Genomic DNA, 22,716 nt, shown 5'->3' with positions numbered 1-22,716 from the left:
AAATATGTTTTATGCAACAGTTATAGCAACCTGCAACAAAACGGTGATTCAGAAAGCATTGATTTAAGTGTTTAAACCCGTTGTTAACGGTTATGAAAGAAACATTTAATACATAATACTACTGGCACATTGGTTGAAAGGAGTAACAAGATCGGATATTTATTTATTTTTTAACTATTGCAGCCATGAATAAATCCTTTTTTCACCGAAATTCATTAACCCCTTTTTAAAGACAGCCAAGTAACAATACACAATTCGTTGGTTTGTTGAGGCCCCTCCCCGCCTTAACAAGTGACGACCGACCGATAACGGTTAAACACGTCGTCTCCTCAATATATGACACAGATATCGGTTTCAACACAGTATAACACATTTAATATACTACGAGACACTTTCTATGAAGACCATAAGGGCACATTTCATTTAAACTGAAATTTAAGCACCACTGGGTTTTGTATGCAAATCAAACGGTCTTTTGGCAGTCAACTGATATATTTGCACTACGAATTACAACCCAAGAAGAAAACAGCAAATTTTGGAACACAAAATAGCTACAACAAGAACAAAATTTAGAGAACAGTGTTTCAAAAAATATTTTTGCGTCATGTCATCGACTTGTTAATGAAATGATTGCGCTGCTAAACAATTCAAGTCAACACAAAAAGTGGTAATTGTGAAAATTGTCAGCTTTTTTCTTCAGGTCTTTCGTCTTGAGTGGGTGTTGGGCTTCGTTGTTCACGCTTAACTTCTGCGCAAAAACATACGGAATTCATTGATCGTTTGCAGAAACCAGGGAGTCGAACCGCTTGTCATATGGGTTCATGTTCGGTTCGGGTTCACTTGGTTTTGTTTTTAGGGGTTCGGGTTCGGTTCGGGTTTTTAAAAATATTTATTTTCGGTTTGGGCAAATTATCCGGTCCGAACCGGTTTGCGGTTTTTAAACCGGTTTAAATTTTTATTCATTTCAATTTAATTCTACCCATCATCTACCTGACCTTAACAAACTCCAAAAGAATTTTGCTGGTGCACTGTTATTTTTGACACGCCCTATAAGTGTTATATCGCGTATTCTTCAGTGCGCTTTTTGAACAAAATCACAAAATATAAAACAAACTGCATTTTTTACTGGTTCGGCTCCGGTTCGGGTCCAACGCCCAACAAAATATGCGGTTCAACTCCGGTTCGGGTTCAATGAAATTAACCGCTCAAACCGGTTCGGGTTCAGTTCCGGTTCGACTCCCTGGCGGAAACCCATAACATACAGACTGCTGGCATAAGCGACAAGAGACTGCTAAACCATGGCTATTCCACGCAACGACATCCCATGGGCTTAAACGCGCGAACAACTTAGGTCGGTTTTACGCTACGCGCCTACGTCTCCCAGGTGGTCTAGTGGTTAGGATTCGTGGCTCTCACCCACGCGGCCCGGGTTCGATTCCCGGTCTGGGAACCTCTTTTCGTTTTTCTTTGTTAAAAAAAATCTACAACACGTTATTATAGGACTGTTTACTACACAACTTTTTATCTACTTGCGTGCTTTGATAAGGTTTTCGTTTGACTACAACCGTATTTTTTTCCAGATGTTTTCTAACAAAACATCTAGTTTCATTTTTAGCAAATTTTTGCAACGCATTTCGCCAAAACGAGAACCTAAAAAGTAGAAAAAAAACACAAAACCCTTTACTTGCAATTTAGTTTTAAAAACACAAGAAAACTCGCCCGACCTCCAAAAGAAAACAACATACGAGTACCTTGTATGGGTTGAACGAACTGTTGGCTGATTACCCCCGGTGGCGGAATAATCACGTTAGGGGGCGGAATACCGTATGGGATTGTTAACCCAGGTGGGATAATGATAGTTGAGGGTGGGGCCTGGGTTAGTTGGGGTAATATCGACGGCTGAAGGGTAACTTGACTGGTTGCTAGGATACAAAAAACAAGTTTGTGTGTTAAACATTTTCTTCTTAGTATGGAGCAAAATAGGCTAAAATTACAAGCGTTTGGCTAACTTTGTTTTTTTTTGCTGTTCGAAGCATAACATTTCATTATTCTTATTGAGGAAAGTACTGTAAATGTTGCACGTACAAAACGAAAAAAAATATGTTGTCGCTTGCAGCAGCTTTACCCAAAAGTGGGAATGGAGACGGACGTCGAAAAAATCTGCCTTTGTTTCAAACGTTCAAGTAGAAAATCGAAATGAAAATCAGTGCTTCTGCTAATTGTTACTATGAGTGCCATTCATTAGCTCATGATCTCACGTCTCCCAGGTGGTCTAGTGGTTAGGATTCGTGGCTCTCACCCACGCGGCCCGGGTTCGATTCCCGGTCTGGGAACCTCTTTTACAGTGCCTTCCTTATTTCAATTCTTTCAAAATGGTACCATGCGATTTTTTTGCTTTAAATTATTTTACCGTGAACAGTCAAGGCTCAGGAATAGAAAACAACCAAATCAGTACAAGAACACAACCAGTTTAAGTAAAAAAAATAAGACAAAACCGGCAAAAAATACAAGCTCGTTTGGAAATGACACCGAAAGTATAATAATTTAATTATTAATTACAAGGTGGCAATATTTTAGTGACATGCAATCACATTTTAACTGTTTTAACATTCGGCGATTTTATGTTTTTTTAGGGATGTCAGCTGGAGACATTTTTTGCATTTTATCGTCAAAAGACACTTACCAGGAGCGACTGAAGAAGCCTGATCAGTTGAGACTACCACAGGTTTAGTATCAGTCAAAGTTTCCGACACAGCGGTCGACAAATTGCCAGTTGACGCTGAAAACGAATGTTTTTAATAACATCACAATCAATAGTTGATTTCCACCCTACCAATTTATACACAAGACTTGTAGAAAAAATAGACTTTAGGCTGATTTAATTATTCTTGGACAACGTATGTGACAATTTGTACAATAAAATTTGCAGTTGATGCTTAATAATACATTTTATGTGCGTGTTTTATGACTAAACCGGCCTTTAAGCTGATAAACTGCTCCGATTTACGGCTGGTTATAAACCTAGACCTCAAACAGGCAATTATGTTGATGGCACATGTGTGAAATTTGATGATGTTTACAATTAATTTTATTCACTGCCAAACCCAGCAGCTGTTACAAAACTGTCACTTCGGAGTAAATGAAATGAACCCGATTAAACTCCGTACCCTCGTGTATCAAATAACTAAAATTTCCTTCCGCGGCACACTTCGCAGGTAAACATTACAAAAGATTTTCAAAGACTGTTGTTAATTTTCAACTTTTTCGTGGTGGGAAAGGATGCTATTTATTACCAACAACTAAAATATGAGATTTGAAACGGTGTCATGCACACCAGTGTTTCGCCATGATGTCCTAAAACACCAGGGAATGTTTACACTTTAAAATATGGAATATTTCGTGGTACACTTAGAAATCTCTCACGGCACACAGTTTGAGAATCACTGCTCTAAACAATAAAGACATTTCTGTTTGACCCTGTTTGAAATATTTTTGGCAAAGAATATCTTGAAATATTTTGTGTACTTGGGGAACATGTTCTCAATTATAGTGCTGGAGTTAACAATGCCAAGGGGTAGAAAGTACAATCAGTGTTATTGTGAACACTATACCACAGGAGGCTTCATTTGCGTAAACGTCAAAATTTTGCCCTATACAAGCTATTTATGCACTTCAACGCATAATACCTTCCTGAGCTAACACGGTTTATGAACCGAATCGTTAAATACCCAGCACTACGGGCTGGTGACAATGAGTTGTAATATTTACCTGGCAAAGTGTCCATCGCGTCGCTAGGTAGCGCTGTAACACCAGAAGCATCGGCGGGTGTTGTGTCCATCGCTGGAAAGGCGTCTTCGCCATCCTGTGGTTCGTCTTTTACACCTTTTTGCTGGAAGTCCGCGAGGGCCTTTGCCCTTTCTTTTTGTTCTTGGACTCTGCGCTCCGACTCTTGGTCCTAAAAATACGTTCATGGAGTCACGTATTCGTTAATTAAAATAAATACGACGTCAGAGATGACTTATCAACTGAGAAAACTATTCTCCCATAGTCAAAAATCACTGCGGAGAAGTGTAAATGTAAAAAGTAACAAGCATTGACATAATAAATTCGCTGTGCTGTACAAAAATGGACATTTTAGATTATGTCAGTTATATGAATATCCTTTGCAACTCGTAAAATCGGTTGATTCGGATGCACAGTAACTACGGTCTTAGCTTGCGTTAACTTGGAATCGCTATTTAGGTAAGTAATACGGTCCCGAATACAAAATAGTAAAGGCTGTGCTATAGTCGTAAAGAAAACCGACATGTGGGAATGTAAACTCTTGAAGTTAAAAGCACAGATATTTGAGTGACTTAACATTCCATTAGACTTAAATCGGAAATTGCGCCACAAGGTTATAACTTCCTGTCGCTTGTGCATGAGTCATCATCACAAAAACTCACGATTTCAGCTTGTTTCTTGATCATCTCAATCTGAGCGGACGCCTCCTCTTGTTTCTTTCTTTGCTCCTGCTCCTGGCGCTCCCACTCGTGTGCCACTCGTTGTTGCGCTTCTCTCTCTCTTACTCTCATTTCCTCCAGAAGCCTCTGGTTTTCGATTGCGGCTAACTCAGCCTTCCGTTGCTCCGGAGTCGACTCAAGAACGGATATAATAGCTGGGGAAATATGTTGCCTCTGAAATGTAAAGGTTGAAATGTGTTTTTAGGCTTGTTACAGTTGTGGGATTCAAATTTTTTGTGAGCCGGTTATATGACAAAAGTCATATTTTTCACCCGGTTCTGTTACAAAAAGTCCATTGATAGTAACCAGTAATGTTAACCGGTTCGCATAAAATTTCGTGACACGGTTCTATAGACCATTGACAGTAACCAGTGATGTCCATTGACAGTAAGCAGTGATGTTAACCTGATCGCATAAAATTTCGTGACACGGTTCTATAGACCATTGACAGTAACCAGTGATGTCCATTGACAGTAAGAAGTGATGTTAACCTGATCGCATAAAATTTCGTGACACGGTTCTATAGAATCAGTGAGAACCGGATGAACCCCACCACTGGCCGAATCACCAAATAAACAACTGTTAGGACAAGCATACCGCCTCTATTTGTATGATTTTGATGGTGTCTTATTTTATAAATTGTTTTTATTTTTTGCACATAGACCATAATATTTTCATTAAATATTAATCCATGTGTATATCAGCTTGTGCAAAGAGAAGGGTACAAGGCAGTTTCATGACACGACAATACACATACATTTCTGAAATTGCACAATATTTGCGCAACCCATAAAATTAGGCACTGTAGTAAATGCTCCTTCTTAAAGCTATACAAATATGGTCCTTCAGTGAGTTGTTGAAGTTAATCACAATTATGAAACCATGCAGCCTTGTTTCTGACCTATAACTTTTCCAATGAGTCATCTCATCCCTATCCAGCAATCCAATCATGCTTCTTTTCATTTGCCTTCGAGTTTCACAAACGAATTATATCCTTCTGGTTTCTGGTTTATTGCTATGTTAGTTTTTGGTGTCATCCATGCTTGGTATTTTTCATTTTGATATTTGAAAAAACTATTGAATATCCTCTTTTTGCTATTTAACTGAGTGAAAACTTGAAATTATTACCTGTTGAGGAGTAAACTTGTTGACGTATTGTAACAGTGGTTCACGTAAATCGGTGAGAGTTTCAAATACGTTGGAAAGTTGGGCGGGAGGCAGCTGTAAGAGGACTTGGAATGACTGGGGTTTCATCCTCTGAAATAAGCGAATAGTAAACAGTTTAATCAGGTGCAATATTAATATGTTGGGTTTGTCTACTCCAGGTTTAATACAAATTCAAATTTTTGTGGTTGCTATGTCTGGAGGTTTTCTACAGGGTGACAAGAACTAACGCTTTTCATGAAAACAAAGAGCACCAAAGACAACATAAATACGTTGCTTTTGTCTACTCCCAAATTTTCTGCAAATTCACATTTTTGTAGAAGGTACCGTTTTTTAAAGGGGAGAGACAAGAAAGAATAGCAGCACGTGAAAAACGGAAATTAAAACAGTAAATTCGGATGATAGAGGATTGCATCAGCATGATTCAGCGCTCGCAAGAGGAAACATGTGACAACACGTCATTTATACGCAATACGGAAGAAGCACTGGCAATGACGGGGTAAATTTGAACGGTTGAAAAATCTGTTACCTGGCAACAACGAACGAAACCTTCCCACACTTTGGTCTGCTCCCATACACGTTTCAGGATCAATCTTTGCAACACGTTCATCACGAATCCGGACAGCCTCGGGTACGTGATAAGCGCCTGGTTGTAAAAAAATCGTCAAGTTTCGGGATAGGTCAGATTCAGTTTTACACTCAAGCAAATGCGTCCAAATTAGTTGTGTAATCAATGAAACAATGAAATATTGGTCGTTGCCTAATTTGATGCTGCCGCTTAAAGGCAAAATATTTTTTTTTTAATTCAGAACAAGCAATGGCAAATATAGCCAAGCAATTACTGCTATAACTTTAACGCAGGGCAATTTTTACAGCTTTTTTGATGCACTTATAAAGCAGTCGTTTTCAAATGGACAGATGGCTTACTAAATTAGGGGATTTTTACGAGTAATAAACAGCTTTTTTTAACATACCTGTATAACTGTACGCATGAGCAGGGTTGGCATGGTTTCTTGTTCAACTAATTGGTTGATGACAGTCACTAAAACTTCTGACGTGTAGACGGCCTTCTCGGCGAAACACAGACTGGTTGCTAAAACAATTAAAACATATTTACAAATCTCACTATTAACTACACGTGTTAGTATTAAGCATGTTCCTCTATTCTGGATAAAGGGATATACACTACGACCGTTTAAAATGTTTTTATGTTAGTTGATACCGATTATGTTGGAAACACTTAATGTTAGCAATTAAAGTTTCATCAATTCTTGTGCCATTGCGAAATTTTGTGTCATTGCGGTTACACTGCTTTTAAACGCAGTCAGTAAACGGATGCAGTAAAAATGACTGTTGTTCCTTGTATAAGGTTACTCCCTGTTTTAGGAATACAGATAAATTTATAGCCGAACATTTACATACCACGTTACCCTCATGAAGACGGCCTGTATAGTACGTCGAAACGTCGAAATAAAAAACATTTGCCAGAAGAGCATTATAAACTTGATATTATGCCTGGCAGCAATAGCTTATATATCTACATACCACATTGGTATTTTATGTTTTTAGATCACTAAACACGAAGTATAGATAGGCGGTTCTGGTCAGTCACTCACCCTTTATTACACATTTCACATCAGCTTTGCTGGGGTCAATATTGTGAAGAGCAACCAATAGCTCGACTGGACTTAAAGCGCTCACAGAGGGTTCGGAATCATGATGGCGTTGAACTCCAAGAAGCCTAGAAACAAATATAAAGTTTGAAATAAGTCTGCACTTTTGTTTCAAGGGAAAAACACAACTTTTGAATCCAGTAAAGTAAGCTTATACAGGCCCATTGCTTAGTGTAGGTCCATGAAGGATTGGTTACTTGGCAGCACATAAACAATACATCACGTACACTAGATATAAAGAGAATGCAGTTGACATAGCATAGACTACAACATTAACCAGTAAGGTAGCACCTTTTAGCATCAAACTGCTTCAGAAGGGTTAGTAAAAACGACAACACGCGTTAATACTGTACCTGTTGAACACGCCTTTAACCACTGGTGGATTAAGCCGTATAAGTTTGGGCAATGCGAGCAGAACTTCGTGTTTCTCGAGTCCGTTCAAAACTGGGATAAGAAAGCGAACATCCGGGACCCTTTTTTGATAAAGTTCCCTGACTCGATACACCAGCTCCGATGACGGGTGCTCTGTAAAACAGAAATGTCACCATGCACAGTTTGTTTGTGAATAGGGCAAAAGGCAAGGCGAGGCGTGCCCAAAAAAGTTGTACGTCACAAGCCACAGACACGTGAGCAAGTCAACAACATATACATGCAGCAAGCGAGTGTGACAAACATTGCGAAATCTAGCCGTTCCACTAGAAGACAAGTAGCTACTGGGGGGTTGCGCAAGTAGCTTAAAGAACAAGGAAAAAGGCAATGATATTTTGATAGCAGGGGAACTATTGGGAATTTACCCGTTATCGGTGAAATAAAACTTCGAAAAAAATTGTTATGTTTGTGTAATTTAACAACTTCAATCACTTGGAAATGGGTTTATACAATTAATATCATTCAAGTGTTAACTAGATACGAAAGCACTAAACCAAAATGGCTTTAAAAATAACACTAATATACCTCTATCAGTAAGAATGTGTAGCATTCTGGTGACCAGAGTTTCTGCGCCTTTTGGACAACCTTCGACCATACGAAGAAGTTCAGGTGAGGCCATTCCCATACCGTGCACTGGAGCTTCAAGGGCTCGCAATACGACTCGTTTGATATCAGCATTTGCTTCCACGTACACGTCAGCCAACCTGTTGTACAATGCAGAACAAAACTTAGATTTAAATAGAAAAATGCCAAATCTTAATTTATGTGAAATTTATTTATCTGTACATTGGGATGATGTTCTTAATTTATTTATCTGTACATTGGGATCAATGGCACAAGTTCATGACAAAATTCAAAGGTAATATTTGAGATTTTTACAACAATTGTAAAAATATGACGTCACAATACGCAAACAGAGTTAAAGGCTATAATATTAGTGCAACTCTACGGCAGTCGTTTTCAAACATATACAGGTGAAAACATGCTCGTAAAAAATAATGTTGAAGTGCGTTACGCTGGAGAACTATTTGCCATCAACATGTTTTCCACACAAAGGTACTGGGTGATTCATGGTGTATTGAGAAGCCGGTTTAGACCGGTTGCGATATAAACCCTGCTAGGTGAATCCCCAGGGAAATGCTGGAAAAAAACTTTAGGCTAGCTGTCAATATAAACTGTACAGAAGAATGTCGCTCGAATTCCTCAATTAACAGTAAACATACATCACCGGCGTCGATTTTCTAATAGCAATAACAAACTGAGCATATTTTTTGCGGGCACAGCAAAACTTACTTGTGAATGAGAGAATGATTTTGTGGTAAAAGTGCGAGAAATAAAGACATGCTTTGCTTCATTGCATCTTCTGTCCATGTTTCTAAGCAAAGAATATTTGGAAAAACTATTACTTTGAACTGTATACATACAAAGTATCCAATTCCTTTAAAACATCAAAAACAATTCCACAGTAACAAAGATCGAATTCAAAACCCAAACCATACTGAGTAAATAGTTATGGCGAGTGCTGAAATCAAATCCCTTTCCCGGGAATATTTATGTTTACGGTTCGTCTACCATTTTAAGTTCCTCTTTGCAACTTTACAGTTCCCGTTTCATTAGTCATTTTGTAGTACATGGTCGACGCTTCTAGAACAAAGGTCAAATTCTTGTGACAAACAAGCTGGTTTAAACCGGTTATGCGCGGTTCCAATCGAGGGAATTTACGCAACATAGTGAAATAGTGGCCAACGTTGTTGACTGGATGAAGATGTGCAACACTGCTTGAAAAGTCACCGTGGATTTTGCTTATTACTAATCAATGGATCATTAACAGTATTTATGTTACCCAAGAGTTAAACAGCAAGAAAAAGGTAAACATACTTTCCTGTCCTTCTGAATTAGGTGGTAACAAATTTTCGGGGGGGTCCTTTTGTGTAAGATAAGATAGACTCGTCACGGCGTGTTGCTCAATAAATTCTTGTAAATTTCGGTTTTCGTAAAGCTTCTTTGTAATTTGGATTGCTTGTTTGCGAACCTGTAGTTGAACAAACAGTTCAATGCTGTAATGTAACTTGAACGTAGTCACGTATCAGCTATTTGTACAGTGCTTGTGTAAACTAGTGTTGCAAGAGTAATATTTATTGCTTTTGGTAAACCCATGGTAAAAGGCTTCACCGAAAAAAAAATTGTGTTATCACGAGTCAAACTTCTTATTGTCCAATTGAAATCTTTTGCTGAAAAAAACACTTTTGCTTTTGTGACGTCACAAAGTACGCGGGGTCGGGCAAATTGTAACCCCGGGTTGAGTGATCATTTAGAATTTTAGACTAACCTTTTCCACGCGGTTCGATCCCAAGTCGAGCAGAACACGGACAAACTGCATTTTTCGGGGTGGTCTTTTAGCAATAAGCTCTTTCACTAAGAGTAAACCGGCATGGGATCTTCTCTCATCTTCACAGTAAGTTTTTATAAGGCGAACGACGTTTTCAGTTAATAGAGGGGCTTGTAAGACCAACTTCGTGAATAACCTAAAATTGAAGAACAAATGAGTATTAAACATATTGGTCGAAAGATAAACGTAACTGTACAACTAGAAAGGTGCCTTTCCTGTGTTTTTCCATTATACATATTTGCTACATAAACATTTGACCGACTGCATTATTGTTTTTGCAACCAAAACGAATGGTTCCCCCCACACATGTTTATGCGAATTGGTTAAGGTATTAAAACTGTGCAACTATTTTTACTATTTTAAAGTCCAATAAGAGGAAAGAACCAGGCCAAATCTAAACCTTTTTAAATCATTATGATGTTATACAATAATAAGTCATACAATTAATTTCAACGTTATTAATAGGGTGCGATCATGTTTAATTTCTGATACCAACAACTCATGTATAGGAAACCGGAGTTTGGTTTGACGATTTATTTCAGTGTAAAGCTTTTATATTCTACAGTCTACACTACAGTATTACAAACATTTGTTCTCTGTTCACAATGTATGTATGTAGATCTGTAGTCACGTCGTGCTGTGAGTGTGAGCTAGTAATGCAGGCCATACCCCTTTGACGTTTAAGCGGTTAGCGGTTACGGTAGTTTAACGTTTTGTTTGCAACAACATATTGCCGGACGTTTTCGGATTTTTTTTTTTTTCAAAGTTTAACGAACAGACAATTACTTTCCAAAACCGTCTCCTGCGGTGCAGCGTGAAGGTAGAGCAGGCGCCCAAAACAACCAAATCATGCGCCTTATTTCCCTTCTACTGCTTTATTTACGCCCGTTTGTCCTTATGCCCAACGCCAATATTTTTCAGCGTGTACAAAGGTTGTTTTGGGCGCCTGCTCTGTGTACAAAGGTTGTATCGTAGAACGTTTGTTCATTTGTGGAGCCTTGCGCTTTTTTAAAACTTCCGATGCCTACCCATACAGTGTACAAATACGTTTTATAGGAAGAAAAAAAGAAACAAAATGCCCCCCCCTCCGTTGGAGAATCACATGTGTGGCAACTTCATGACAAGAAAACAAATACGCGACGGTGCGACATAAACAGCGTCAGCGCGAATGTTCCGGAACATAACCAGGGGAAGCAAAGGGGGAATACCCCGAGGAAAGAAAAAGGGAGTAACCTGGGGAAAGAAAGGGGAATCAACAGATCAAAGTAATAAAAGGAACCAGCTTCCATAGTCAATACCATTGTGGTAAAATTTTCTCAAGTTGAATTTTACTTATTTCTCTGCAAGGCAAAGACTTGTTTTACTTTTTGCTGAAAAGTGTTTCTGCCATTCATGATGTGCCCATCAAGTGCAAAAATGGCAATGGTTTTACTGTTTGTTCTGTTAAGGTAAGTACATGTTTGTTTACCCATTTGGTGCGACCAAGTTGTTTTATATTTCACCATTATTGCAGTTTGACAACATCAAAAGCCCAAATAGGAGAATTTGGAGATATTTCTGAAAATAACACTCAAGTTGTGGAACAAGCTAACACCAACTGTGATATGACATGCCCTCAAATTACACAACTTGTACAAGAAGAGGGGACAAAACAATTTGACAAACACTTTGATGTGATTGGGAGTATTGCTAATTATGCTATAAAGGTAATTGGATACTGCTAGATTTCTTACAAGGAAACAAATGAACTGTATTGTAAAAGAATAATAAACCTGCAGTATCATTAGGTTATTATTAAGTAGTTTTGCAATTTTAACTTGTACATCATTGATTGGTAGAAACCAAACAACTTCAACTTATATCAAGCATATTTTAACCCACATGATTTATGTTTGTTCAGCATTTTAAAGTCCGAAAATTTTGATACAACAAGTCACCCTATATATAACTGTACAATGGCACAAAATCTGCCATGTACATTTGTTTCATTAGAACAACACTCGGGCACATGGAAAATGCAAGGAAAAAGAAACTTGGGGTTACTATGACAGTGACATGGACAGATGCCGTATTTGTAGTGGTAATTGTGCCACTGAAGACCTGATTTGTGTTGTATATTGCCAAGGTTAGTGATGAGCTGTCAAATAGTTGTTTGGGCTTTTTTAATAGAGTAACTATTGTCAGGAGCCTATTTATTAGTGATGGGACGGGTACCCAGTACTCAGTAGGCCAATTTACACCATAAGATACAGGCAACTCTATGCCAATATTTGCTTCGGACAGCACGAAATCGGGAAAAAGTTCAAACAGGTTCTGTGTATTTTTCTGTGTGTGTGTGTGCACGCCTGTATCCCGGCCATGGCAGATAAATAAGCCAGTGAGATACAACTAAGTACAACACTGTACTTAAGTACTCGGTATCGTAGGTATATAAATGTGGTACTCATACTCGGTACTCGCTTCAAAACCTGGTATCGTCCCATCACTACTATTTATGCTCAGCAAATATAACCAATGGTGCAATGAGTACACTGCAATGACTGTATTGTTTGTTAATGGAGACTTTCTCCTGTTTTAAGAAGCCAAAGCCAGCACAAGAACTTAACTGCAACAAATATACTTTTGTGCAAGTTTTGTCCCTTAAAACTGTGAAACCAATTTTTCAGGCAACATTTGCTTGCTAGAGTTTAAAGTTATGAAAAAGCAAAAATATCGTTGATACTTCACAAATCAAACACAACGTTTTGCTAGTAAAGTTTAATTCAAAGAAATTCATTCTTAGTACCAAACAAGCTTGATAGTTATTTGTACTTGTGTACTTAAATATGCATCACAAAAACAGACATCTAACTAAGATGCCTTTCTGTAAAAAAATGCCACTATAATTAAATTGGTCCGAAACAGTGTTCACCAATATACACCCTATGATGAACATACTTTTGCTGTCAAATGGCCCACACAGTAAAAATGTGACACAACAGTAATATACACAATAAAGAGAAAACTACAGAACCGGTTTACGTAATTGTAGCAGAAGATTAATTTGGACAGTTAAGGTTGTAATCATTTTTAGCTTTTGTGTTTACATTTTTAAAATTTTAAAGTAGTATTGGCAGCATGTACTTCACCCATTTAATGAAGCTTGAAAATGTTTAAATTTATTTTTCTCTTTAGGTTATGTGACTGCTGAGCACTGTTCTAACAAAATAGACCTTTTGAAGAGTGAGATAAAAAAAATAACCGAGAACCATAAGGCAAGAAATTTTTATTTTGTTGCTTATTATTTAGTTAATATTTCTTTAAAATAATTTTATTTCCACACATTTCAGGTAGAAACAGATTCTCTACAATCAGCCCATGATCAGCTTTTTAACGCTTTTGTGGTACTTTTTGCTTTATTAGCACTAACTCTAATAGGTAAGAAACATTCCAAAATATTTGAATAACATTAGTCACACAAACATTTCTACCTGTAACAAACTTTATGTTTTGTTGCTAAAATTATTTTCATTTTTAGTGGTGGTCATTTGTTTTGTTTGGAAATTTAACCAACTTGAAAAAAAACTGTCCCAACAAAAAGCATCACACCCCAAGGGTGATGTGGAAAACGCTACACCAAATGAACCAACTTCTTCCAGTTGTAGCTTGCTCACCTAGTGTGGATAATGGATATGTAATGTCAGTGGTTCCCAACTGAGAAGGAATTCATCCCAAGAGAGGACTTATAAAACTTAATGGAAGAAGTTTACTTTAATTTTTAGTGGTTTGCAAATTGACACTTAAGCTATGGGAACATGACCTGAGTAGTTGATAATAGATTAAATTTTAAATGATCTTGTTCAGTTTGGATATATTATGTAGTTTATTAGGAATGAATGAATATACTTCACTTTGTTTGGGAAAGAACTCGTAAAAAAGGCTGGAAACCACTGCACTATCATTTACCTATTGCTACTGAATGAATATGGACCTAAATGGTATTACTATGTGGGATAACTAAAACAAATTCCTGAAACAGTACAACATTTAAAGATTGGTTCCTATTTAATCTGCCAAAACATATTGGATTATGTTTTGAAGAATGCACAAGCACAGGCCAAACTTTGTTTTATAGCCAAGCTGGACAAGTTTGTTTAGACAACATTTTTAAAAAGTGTCATTTATTCAACCATTACACTGTACGTTTTGTAAAATGTTTTTGGCTGTGAATGATTACTACCATAGCGTTTGCCAATGTAGTAGAATATACAAAATTATTTTAAAAGCAAACCACAATCTCAGTGGAAAACAGTGAACTAAAATTGATTTAAAGCATCGCCTATGTTTAAAATGTTCATTTACAAAAATTGTTTTGATGTTCACATTTTGAGTTAAAGTTTAGTGAAAAAGCATTGTTATTGTAAAATTGAATTGCCTGAGTACTTTCTACTGCTTTCAAAAACACATCTTTTCTGTTGAATTTTCAGGTTTGTATTTTTACTATTGTTGTGTGCAACATGCCAGGAATCTTGTTCTTTTGCTGCATAAAAAGTCTGTAATCCTAACATTATGTCATGCACGAGCACACAATCTTCTTCCAACAATACTTAAAGCAAATACCAAGAGTTCATGTCAGTATGCCATAATGTTATATTTCCAACATTGGTTAAACAATCTATTTCCATGTCAAACTTTTAGTCGAAACAGCTTACCCTTCTCTAGCATCCTGCTTGTCCAAGAGACCCTGAAGTAATCCAGTTAAACATGCATCATAGTTTTCTTGTGCCGCTCTATCGTTCGGTCCCCTGCTGTTTTCCAAAAATATATTAAACTCTTCATATAACCACTGGAAAGCGAGCTGAGAGCGGTTCCGTAAATCCGATAAAATAAATTTTGCCAATGCTGAAAAGTGAAACAAAAATGTTACATCTAGAAGTAAATATTCATTGACATTGAACAAACTTTACAAAAACTCATCCATTATGAATTTCTTTGTGTGTTTGGCTATGCAAGAACATAATTCACAGCAGGGGATTTATCACACCCAGAGGTGTGTGGTACTGCCCTGCTTGAAAAGCCCAGTGTTTACACATTAATTTAATTTATTCTGAACAAAAATTTCCATCACTCTTTGTCTTTATGTTTTTGTAAAAGCGCTTTTTTAAACTCACAGCTAAGTTGTACCCAATAAAATAAACAGCATCACTGTTTAAAACATCTAAATGTGGAGAGCTGAAAATGTTTCTTCAGGACAAAAATGGCAAAGATGTGGTTAATGCAGCTTGCGATAAAAGTATGTTGGAACATTACTTCAGATGTTTTTGCCTCAAAAATTTAAATTTAACTTACATCGATGTAAGTCTCCTCCAAACTGGGCAACAAGACTGGTGAGCACTTTCTGCCAGCGATGATGAACACCTCCAGCTATAGCTGATCCTAGAATGATACAAATTTTAATACAAAAGCCAATAAATGATGAGTAAGCTGCATACAGTAGTGTCCACTGTTTTAAACCTATGTGGTCTCATCAGTGCAGCTGGCGACAAGAAATTGGTGATACTGGCTCATATAGCAATAAACCACAGAAGAAGCTGGTTCGAAATGGCCAAGCAACTGCTTGGTAAACAAAAATGAGGTCTGCTTTTCTGCTTGTTACTCCTAAAAATCTGGAGTGCCGTTAGATAGGTATTCCAGTCAATGTGGCCAATGCCTTGTCAGAAATAAATCAATTTTTTCTAATTTATGGAAAATATGAACATGGAAAAAAGTGAATGTTGATTTTCAACAAACTCAGATTAGTCAATCTAGATCAGGGGTTCCCAAACTTTTTTGGTCTGTGGCCCAAATGTTTATTGAATAGCGATTCGTGGCCCACCACGTGCTGTAAATTTGGGCACAAACAAAAAAAATGACTCAAAAACAGGCGAAGTTTTCTGGCAATTTATTTTTAATGAGATACATGCTCCTGAAATTTGGCTACAAGATTCAGAATTCTTTGCAAAAATTACGTTTTTCAAAACAAAGCGCATAATATCTACAGTATAACAAAACAGTAGAATCTATTCAAATGGCTCTGTGGCCCATTGAAAATGTCTTGGTGGCCCACTACTGGGCCATAGCCCACAGTTTGGGAACCACTGATCTAGATCAAGAGGTTTTTAACCAGTGAGGTAGGTCATGTAACCAAAAAAATAAGTAAAATATTTAACAGCAACAAAAAAGAGAAACATTTATAAGCAAAAAAACTACCCTAAAAAAAACTAACTACCCTAGACTTACAATTTACTTAGAGTTATGTTTCAGCATTTTAGGCCTGGCCTTTTGTAATAACACTTGTGGAAACTGGTTTTTGGTGACAACCTTATGACAATTACAAAATATAATGGTTTATTATTTCACTGTGCAGGAGGTAATTGATACAACATGATTGCCATCACATAGTGTGACAAAAATATTAAAACAGGCAGATAAATTAAAAAATACGGAGTGGTGCGGCAGGTCAACTATTTGTGCGGCAGGATCAACTATCATTTAAAGGGGTCGGATGATTTACATTGGGTCCCTAAATGGGTGGTGAGATGTAAAAAGTTCAAAACCATTGTTCTAGCTTCAAACCGGATTCTCATTAATTATTTTATTTTACTTTAGGAACAAGTGTCCATGAATTATGCTAATCAAGCTTGATGCATGCAGAAATTCGAAACATTCTTTTGTGATAGTCTGTTAGTGTTCAACTTACTTTCAGATTTGAGAACTCTTAAAACTGACATTTTGATAATCCGATCCTTGGCATCAAGACTGAGAGGCTTAGTAATGCTGGCAAGGTGAAAACCCTGGAAAACACAAATGAAAACATTTTGAGACAAATCAGTTTGAGATCCAAGGATTTGTGATTAAGTTTGTGCCCTACATCTAGCAAATGGACGTTGTTGAGACCAACTTGATTTCGAAAATTAAAGGGCCAACAGATTAGATAGCAACATACAACTTATTTCTTGTTTAAAAAATATGTTAAAACACAAAAACAAGCTTGAGACCGAAAGATAGTCATGACAACAGGGTTACCTGCATTCTTCTTTGCAGCCCCTTGCTTGGAACAATAGGTTGTACTGGTTCAAGGGAAATTTTCTTTTCCACTATTACTTCTTCAGGTTCCTTAGTTTCCTCTGTAGCTGTAGTTCCACCTGAATAATACAAATGAAAAAGACATACAAACAAAAATGTTAATAGAAAAAAGATTAGTCAAACATAGGAGAAATAATTCAAGTGAAAACACAATAATACCTATTACTGTTTGAATGGGTACAGACGGTTTGCTTTTTTCTAATTCCATTTCTTGTTTTTCTTTTTCCATTTGCTTTTTTGCCTCTTCTTCCGCTTGCTGTCATGTAAAATAAGCACAACTTTTCAGTCAACATGCAGGACCGTACAATGATGAGAAAACAAATTTGCAAATGTGCAGACGAAAGGTATCAGTTTTGAACTAAACCTTTTTTGAAAGAAACCAGAATTTTCGGATTAATAATCTCAAAAAAGATTAATAATAAATGTGTTAGATTTGTCTTTGTTCGTTTCCTGCATTATTCGTTGTTAAACTTTCGTTTTTGGAGGCAGAATTTTAATCAACCACAGTCCTTTAATCTCAATAAAGTTATGTACTGTAGCAGTCAATGCACGAAAAGAGATAAATTTTCTAGTGTACAATACTCAAAACAAAGCACAAAGAATTCTATTGTTAATGTGTGTTGTGATGTCACAATGGAGGTAACAATCTTTTTTTCCCGGATCCAAGAGTTTGATAAGCAGTTTGCACTTATATACAGGATTGTAAAAACGGTTTGGGAACTTAAAAATATTGTACTGTTGTTAATGCTACTACCTCTACGGACCCCCTGAAAATATCTCACGGATCCCTTGGGGGTCCGCGAACCTCAGGTTGGGAACCACTGTTCTAAGAGCATTTCTAATTTGCAGAAATAGCACCAGCTCCACAATGCTGCAATACTTTAGATTGTAAATTTCCACATACCATTTCAGCGGCTTGTTGAATCCCTGATCCAATGCCCACTGCAGTCATCTGTGTAGCAAGAAGCCTGGCAAGATGCATGATCTGTTCAATGGTTCCAGCTGACTCGATAGGAGTATAAGATGCTTGAAAGGCATCAGGAATTTTGTCTGGCAACATTACCTGAAAAACACAACAGTTTTACATGTGACATACATAAAAAAACAATGATCCTAAGTGCAACTGGACATGTTTACTGAAAAAACACTTAAATTAGGGGGCTTACAGGCCCTATTCCAAATAAATTTGTTCATTGTTTAAAAAATACTTTAAAACTGAAAAATCAACACTTTACATACTGCTTGGTTACTATAGTCTGAAGATCTAAACACCTACCATGCTCAGCAAAACTAGATTGGCAACATTTTCTGGGTTGAGTAGTGGAACTAGTTCATCGGCAGTAATATCAATAGCAGATGCCTGATGTTGAGGTTTTACACTGCGTGAAGAAGTTGCCTTTGCTTCCTCCTGAGATGATCCTTGTGTTCCCGAGCCTCCTGGTTTCTCCTCATCCCCGTATACATCCTCCTCATAATCTTCTTTTAACTTAATAAACAGAAACCGTACAAAAGAAAATGTTAGTGCGGCAGGTCTGGATGGATAGATAGACAACAGTCAAGTTTGATTTGGGTTGGTTGTTAAAACTTTGACATTCACAATGAAGTGACATTGGAAGACTTTTGATTAAACCATCCAAAAAAGTTTAATGGCCTTTGAAAAGAAACAAAATCTAAAAAAATTCATTGAAGGCTTTAAACATTTCTCTTCGAAATATTTTGATGCCTAGAATATTAAACAACAACATGATGGAACTAGATAATTAAACAATGTATCTAACTTTATTTTTGTTTTTTGTCACAGTCATTAGTTAAGTTGAATTGCCAATTTAGCAGTTACAGTTTTCACTGTAGTATCAAAATGGTTGGCTATCAAAATGGTCAATATCGAACTCCTTTTAAAGGCAAGATTTGGTGCAAGACAGTCTAAGAAAAGATTTGCCCACTACCATGTTACTTACTTCCATTTTGGGTTTCTTGCTAGACTTTTCAGCACCCAGCTCTTTACTGGCCTCTAGGGGACTCCTTTTTCTGGCAATGGATTTCTTGTCTTTGGCCATTGCAGAAGGTTTGGGCATGTTTCTCGCAATTTCTGTGGCATTGGTGCCAAGATCATACAACAAGTTGGTAATCTGAAATTCAATTTGTAAAAAAAGAATTGCAAAATTTTGAAATCCGGCCCACCAAGTTATTTAGTGCGGCCCTCACCAACACACTGATTCAGAGAAAAATTGCAAATCTTTAGGGAATTTAGCAAAATTTTCCACTAGCTTTTGGTAAATCTCCTAAGTTGCTATACTATACGTAACAAGTACAAGCTAAACCAGCATTTTCAACCGATGGGCCATACAGCGGTTTGCAAGTGCTTCACCGAATGTGACATAATAATTCCCTTTTGTCTAAACTCTAAACAATTATTTTTGTGAAAGCCAGTGTTGCGGTGAAACTCTGTTTGTTTTAGAAATATATGTATTGATGCTTTGGAAGAATTTCAAAATTATTGTTTGCATGAAAAAAATTGGCCCTCGTTTGATATCCGAAACTGTTGATATGGCCCACTGACAAAAATGTTGCACACCCCTGATTTAGATACTGGGACTATGTACAGTATTACACATACAAATCTTTAGGTACATTTAACTAAGAAAAAAAATAGTGCCTGTTACCTGCAAGTGAAACTCAGTTGAGCCAGCATGACGAAGCAAGTTCATCAACTGCATTTTGAGATGCTTTCGTACACTAGTCACTTGTGTTTTTGCGAGTGTTGGGGGTAGATTTGCTAAAAAAATGAAATTAAATGTTTAACTTTAAAATGTTACAATCAAAAGCAAACTGAAATTGTTTTTACATGATACTACAGCAACTCACCATGTAACATTTCGAATGCTTCTACAGCAGATGCCATAAACTGTGGTCGTTGCTTAGCAATGGTTGTCAAGGTTCCCATGGCTGCCATCAGGTTGACACTAAAAGGTAAAAAAGTTAGTTGCAACAATGCATACATGTTTAAATAAAATAAACAAATTGATCTTTCAAAGTAATTCTACCTACCTAGAGATTGCAGGAGAAGATACAAATTCAAGCATTTTCTGAAGTGCTTTCTGGCACAGAGTCACTAAGTCAGCTTTGATTAGCACAGGGTTGTTGTTCGGAATTTGATCAAGGGATGAGTAACTTTCAACTTTTTTTGGTATCTCAGAATACCTTTGCCTTTCTGACAGAGTCAATACGACTTTCTCCACAAATTTTACTGACTGCAACAAAAATACAAAACTGTAAATTCAAGTACATAATATTTCGTTTTTTATCACTAAATACCTGTGTTCGAACACCATCATTTTCAGAGTCCAGCATTTGGAAAATTGTGTCCTGAATGTCACACACAGTTTTCCAACTGGCTTCAAGCAGTTCTTTTGAAGCTTTGCTTGAACTAACCCACTGCAAAGAAGAAAACTCAACACTTATGTATATTGTTTTACAAACTAAAATCTTCTGAAGATGTACTTGGTACCTGAATAGACAGTCTATAAAGTTGAGTTGAGGACTGAATCACTTTTTTGAGAACGTTGACATTGTCATCGACTAACAGCATGTAAAAATTGGACAGTAACTTTGACAACAATTCCTGTTCTTTTTTGCTGCAATTAAGTAAAAGTTTTGTAACAATTCTGGCCATTATTTCAGTTTACAAACAATGCTGAAAAAATATAGTTACCATGCTTCCTCCATAAATCCAACAACAAATTTACGGACGTCCGATGATCTGTCAGCCTGGAATGCAACAACTTCATCTGTGAAATTATCCAACAGCTCTGGTTGTTTGTTGATGACCAACTCTTGGACTTGTTGCAGTTTTTCGACCTTCTCGGAGTCCTTTTTTGCCATTGAAGCTTGGTTTAACAAATTGATGACCTGAAGAAATTTGAAATGAGTTGCACATTTAGAAACTACAAACATGGCAAGCGTCGCTCAGTAATTAAATAAGGCAGTGGTTGAATAGCTCCCGCCCCCCGTGAGGGGTCATTTCCCATTTCAACAACCTTAGACCCATTCTCTTAATTGAGAGTTCATTATAATAATTATTAAAAACACATGAAAGCATTTGAAGGGGGTCACAATTTACATTTGGCAATGAAAATCGGTCACCGGATAAAAAAGGTTGAAAACCACGGAAATAATGGCATGCTCCAGCAGTTGGAGTGATCAGTATATATGTACTTAACAATGCAAGCAAAAACACATTATAAAGTCTTTAATCATAAAACGTTTTAAAAAACAAATATTATGTTGAATAAGACTCAAGAATTGGTACCATATCAAATGTAGATATCTTCTCTTCTTTCTCTGCATCATCTGCTGCAAACTCTTTAGCTGACCTTGAGCTTAATGGTTCTTTTTGTCTTCTGTTTCGTGGATCGCCACCCCTAGTGACTCTTGGATCCATTTTACAAATTATTTGCACTTGACTAGACTACCTACAAATCAAGTTGGGTCCACAAGTGTCCTGGCAAAAATCACGTATTTGCTCTTTGATTGGAGTTTAGTTGAGCGAGAAGTGTATGTTAATTATAATAGTCTCAAAATATAAATCAGGAATTCAGGATGACAAAAGTTTTTGTGAATATTGGCAAAAGTGTGCATTTAATTAATTATTATCAGCAAAGACAAAATTGAATTTTACAAATCCGTGTGTGTAGGAATGGATTTTGTTTACTTGTGGTAACACAACATCAGTGCCTGCTGAAGCTCGCAATACGAAAACAGCAAACAGCATGTTAAAATGAAAAACCAACTCTTGCGGCGTATAAACTGTTCTTATTTTTACGGAAACATAAAAGCAAACGCTAACGTTTACAAAGTTCAACTCTGTTTTGTTTTTATAACTGCCTAATTTCCATTTTTTAAGAAGTTATGTGTTTGGGTATCTAATTTTAGATTATATTATTTAAAAAGTACAAAATTGCTCGTGGTTATAACGTTCAGATTATACGATAAACAATTCGCTTAAAAAGGCGGGCATTGAGCGAGAGAGTCGCCCATTAAGCAGACGGTTATGTACAGTTTTATGTGTAAACAAATAAAAGCTGATTTTCGTTCATCATCATTCGAATTGACTTTTGTTTTCAGCTGAGTTGTTTGCATTATTTAAATGAAAATATATGTTGGGTCTACTTTAACGGGAAGCTAGACTTGCTAAACACCCACTGTCTTCGTTTCTTGCAGTTTATAGGTGACCTCGACAAGGAAATGGCTGCTAAGGCGCTAGTTTTAGTAGTTTGTACTCAAAGACTGACTCTGGTTACAAAGAGTATCCTATTTAGTTTTAGCCTACATTACAACTTGACGTGGCTTAAAAAACCCACAAATATTAGATTAGATTTAGGCATAGGCTACGAAGAGTAGCTGATAAAATTACGAAGTTTGGACACTTGCAAAAATTAAAGAACTTTAATGGTGA

The 22,716-nt window shown here is 36.9% G+C and overlaps 2 protein-coding genes and 2 non-coding genes across 4 annotated transcripts; 3 read left to right on the top strand and 1 right to left on the bottom strand.

Moving 5' to 3' along the window:
• Positions 1-30: 30 nt before the first annotated feature.
• LOC145214061 (symplekin-like) lies at positions 31-22,019 on the bottom strand. The gene is made up of 30 exons (XM_080082499.1): positions 21,973-22,019; positions 21,571-21,762; positions 20,974-21,170; positions 20,770-20,896; positions 20,577-20,696; positions 20,310-20,512; positions 20,127-20,224; positions 19,925-20,037; positions 19,220-19,390; positions 18,538-18,747; positions 18,166-18,324; positions 17,421-17,517; positions 17,202-17,320; positions 16,876-16,969; positions 15,486-15,572; positions 14,849-15,038; positions 10,098-10,293; positions 9,647-9,800; positions 9,062-9,143; positions 8,294-8,472; positions 7,693-7,864; positions 7,283-7,407; positions 6,641-6,759; positions 6,196-6,312; positions 5,631-5,759; positions 4,446-4,676; positions 3,769-3,955; positions 2,684-2,779; positions 1,752-1,922; positions 31-748 (listed from the first exon to the last, which is right to left on the bottom strand). Exons 2-30 carry the CDS (start codon positions 21,700-21,702, stop codon positions 684-686), a joined length of 4,140 nt encoding a protein of 1,379 aa, XP_079938625.1. The 5' UTR covers positions 21,703-21,762; positions 21,973-22,019; the 3' UTR covers positions 31-683.
• Trnae-cuc (transfer RNA glutamic acid (anticodon CUC)) lies at positions 1,379-1,450 on the top strand. The gene has a single exon. It is a non-coding gene; the product is annotated as a tRNA-Glu (tRNA).
• Positions 2,262-2,333, top strand: Trnae-cuc (transfer RNA glutamic acid (anticodon CUC)). The gene has a single exon. It is a non-coding gene; the product is annotated as a tRNA-Glu (tRNA).
• On the top strand, positions 11,319-15,353 carry LOC145214080 (uncharacterized). Its single transcript, XM_080082532.1, has 6 exons — positions 11,319-11,605; positions 11,671-11,863; positions 12,150-12,282; positions 13,332-13,411; positions 13,487-13,574; positions 13,675-15,353. Exons 1-6 carry the CDS (start codon positions 11,550-11,552, stop codon positions 13,812-13,814), a joined length of 690 nt encoding a protein of 229 aa, XP_079938658.1. The 5' UTR covers positions 11,319-11,549; the 3' UTR covers positions 13,815-15,353.
• Positions 22,020-22,716: the final 697 nt, after the last annotated feature.

This window comes from Phallusia mammillata, chromosome 1, assembly GCF_965637545.1.
Source record: "Phallusia mammillata chromosome 1, kaPhaMamm4.hap1.1, whole genome shotgun sequence".
Classification (NCBI taxonomy): Eukaryota; Metazoa; Chordata; class Ascidiacea; order Phlebobranchia; family Ascidiidae; genus Phallusia; species Phallusia mammillata.
This window is presented reverse-complemented; position numbering and strand designations above follow the sequence as displayed.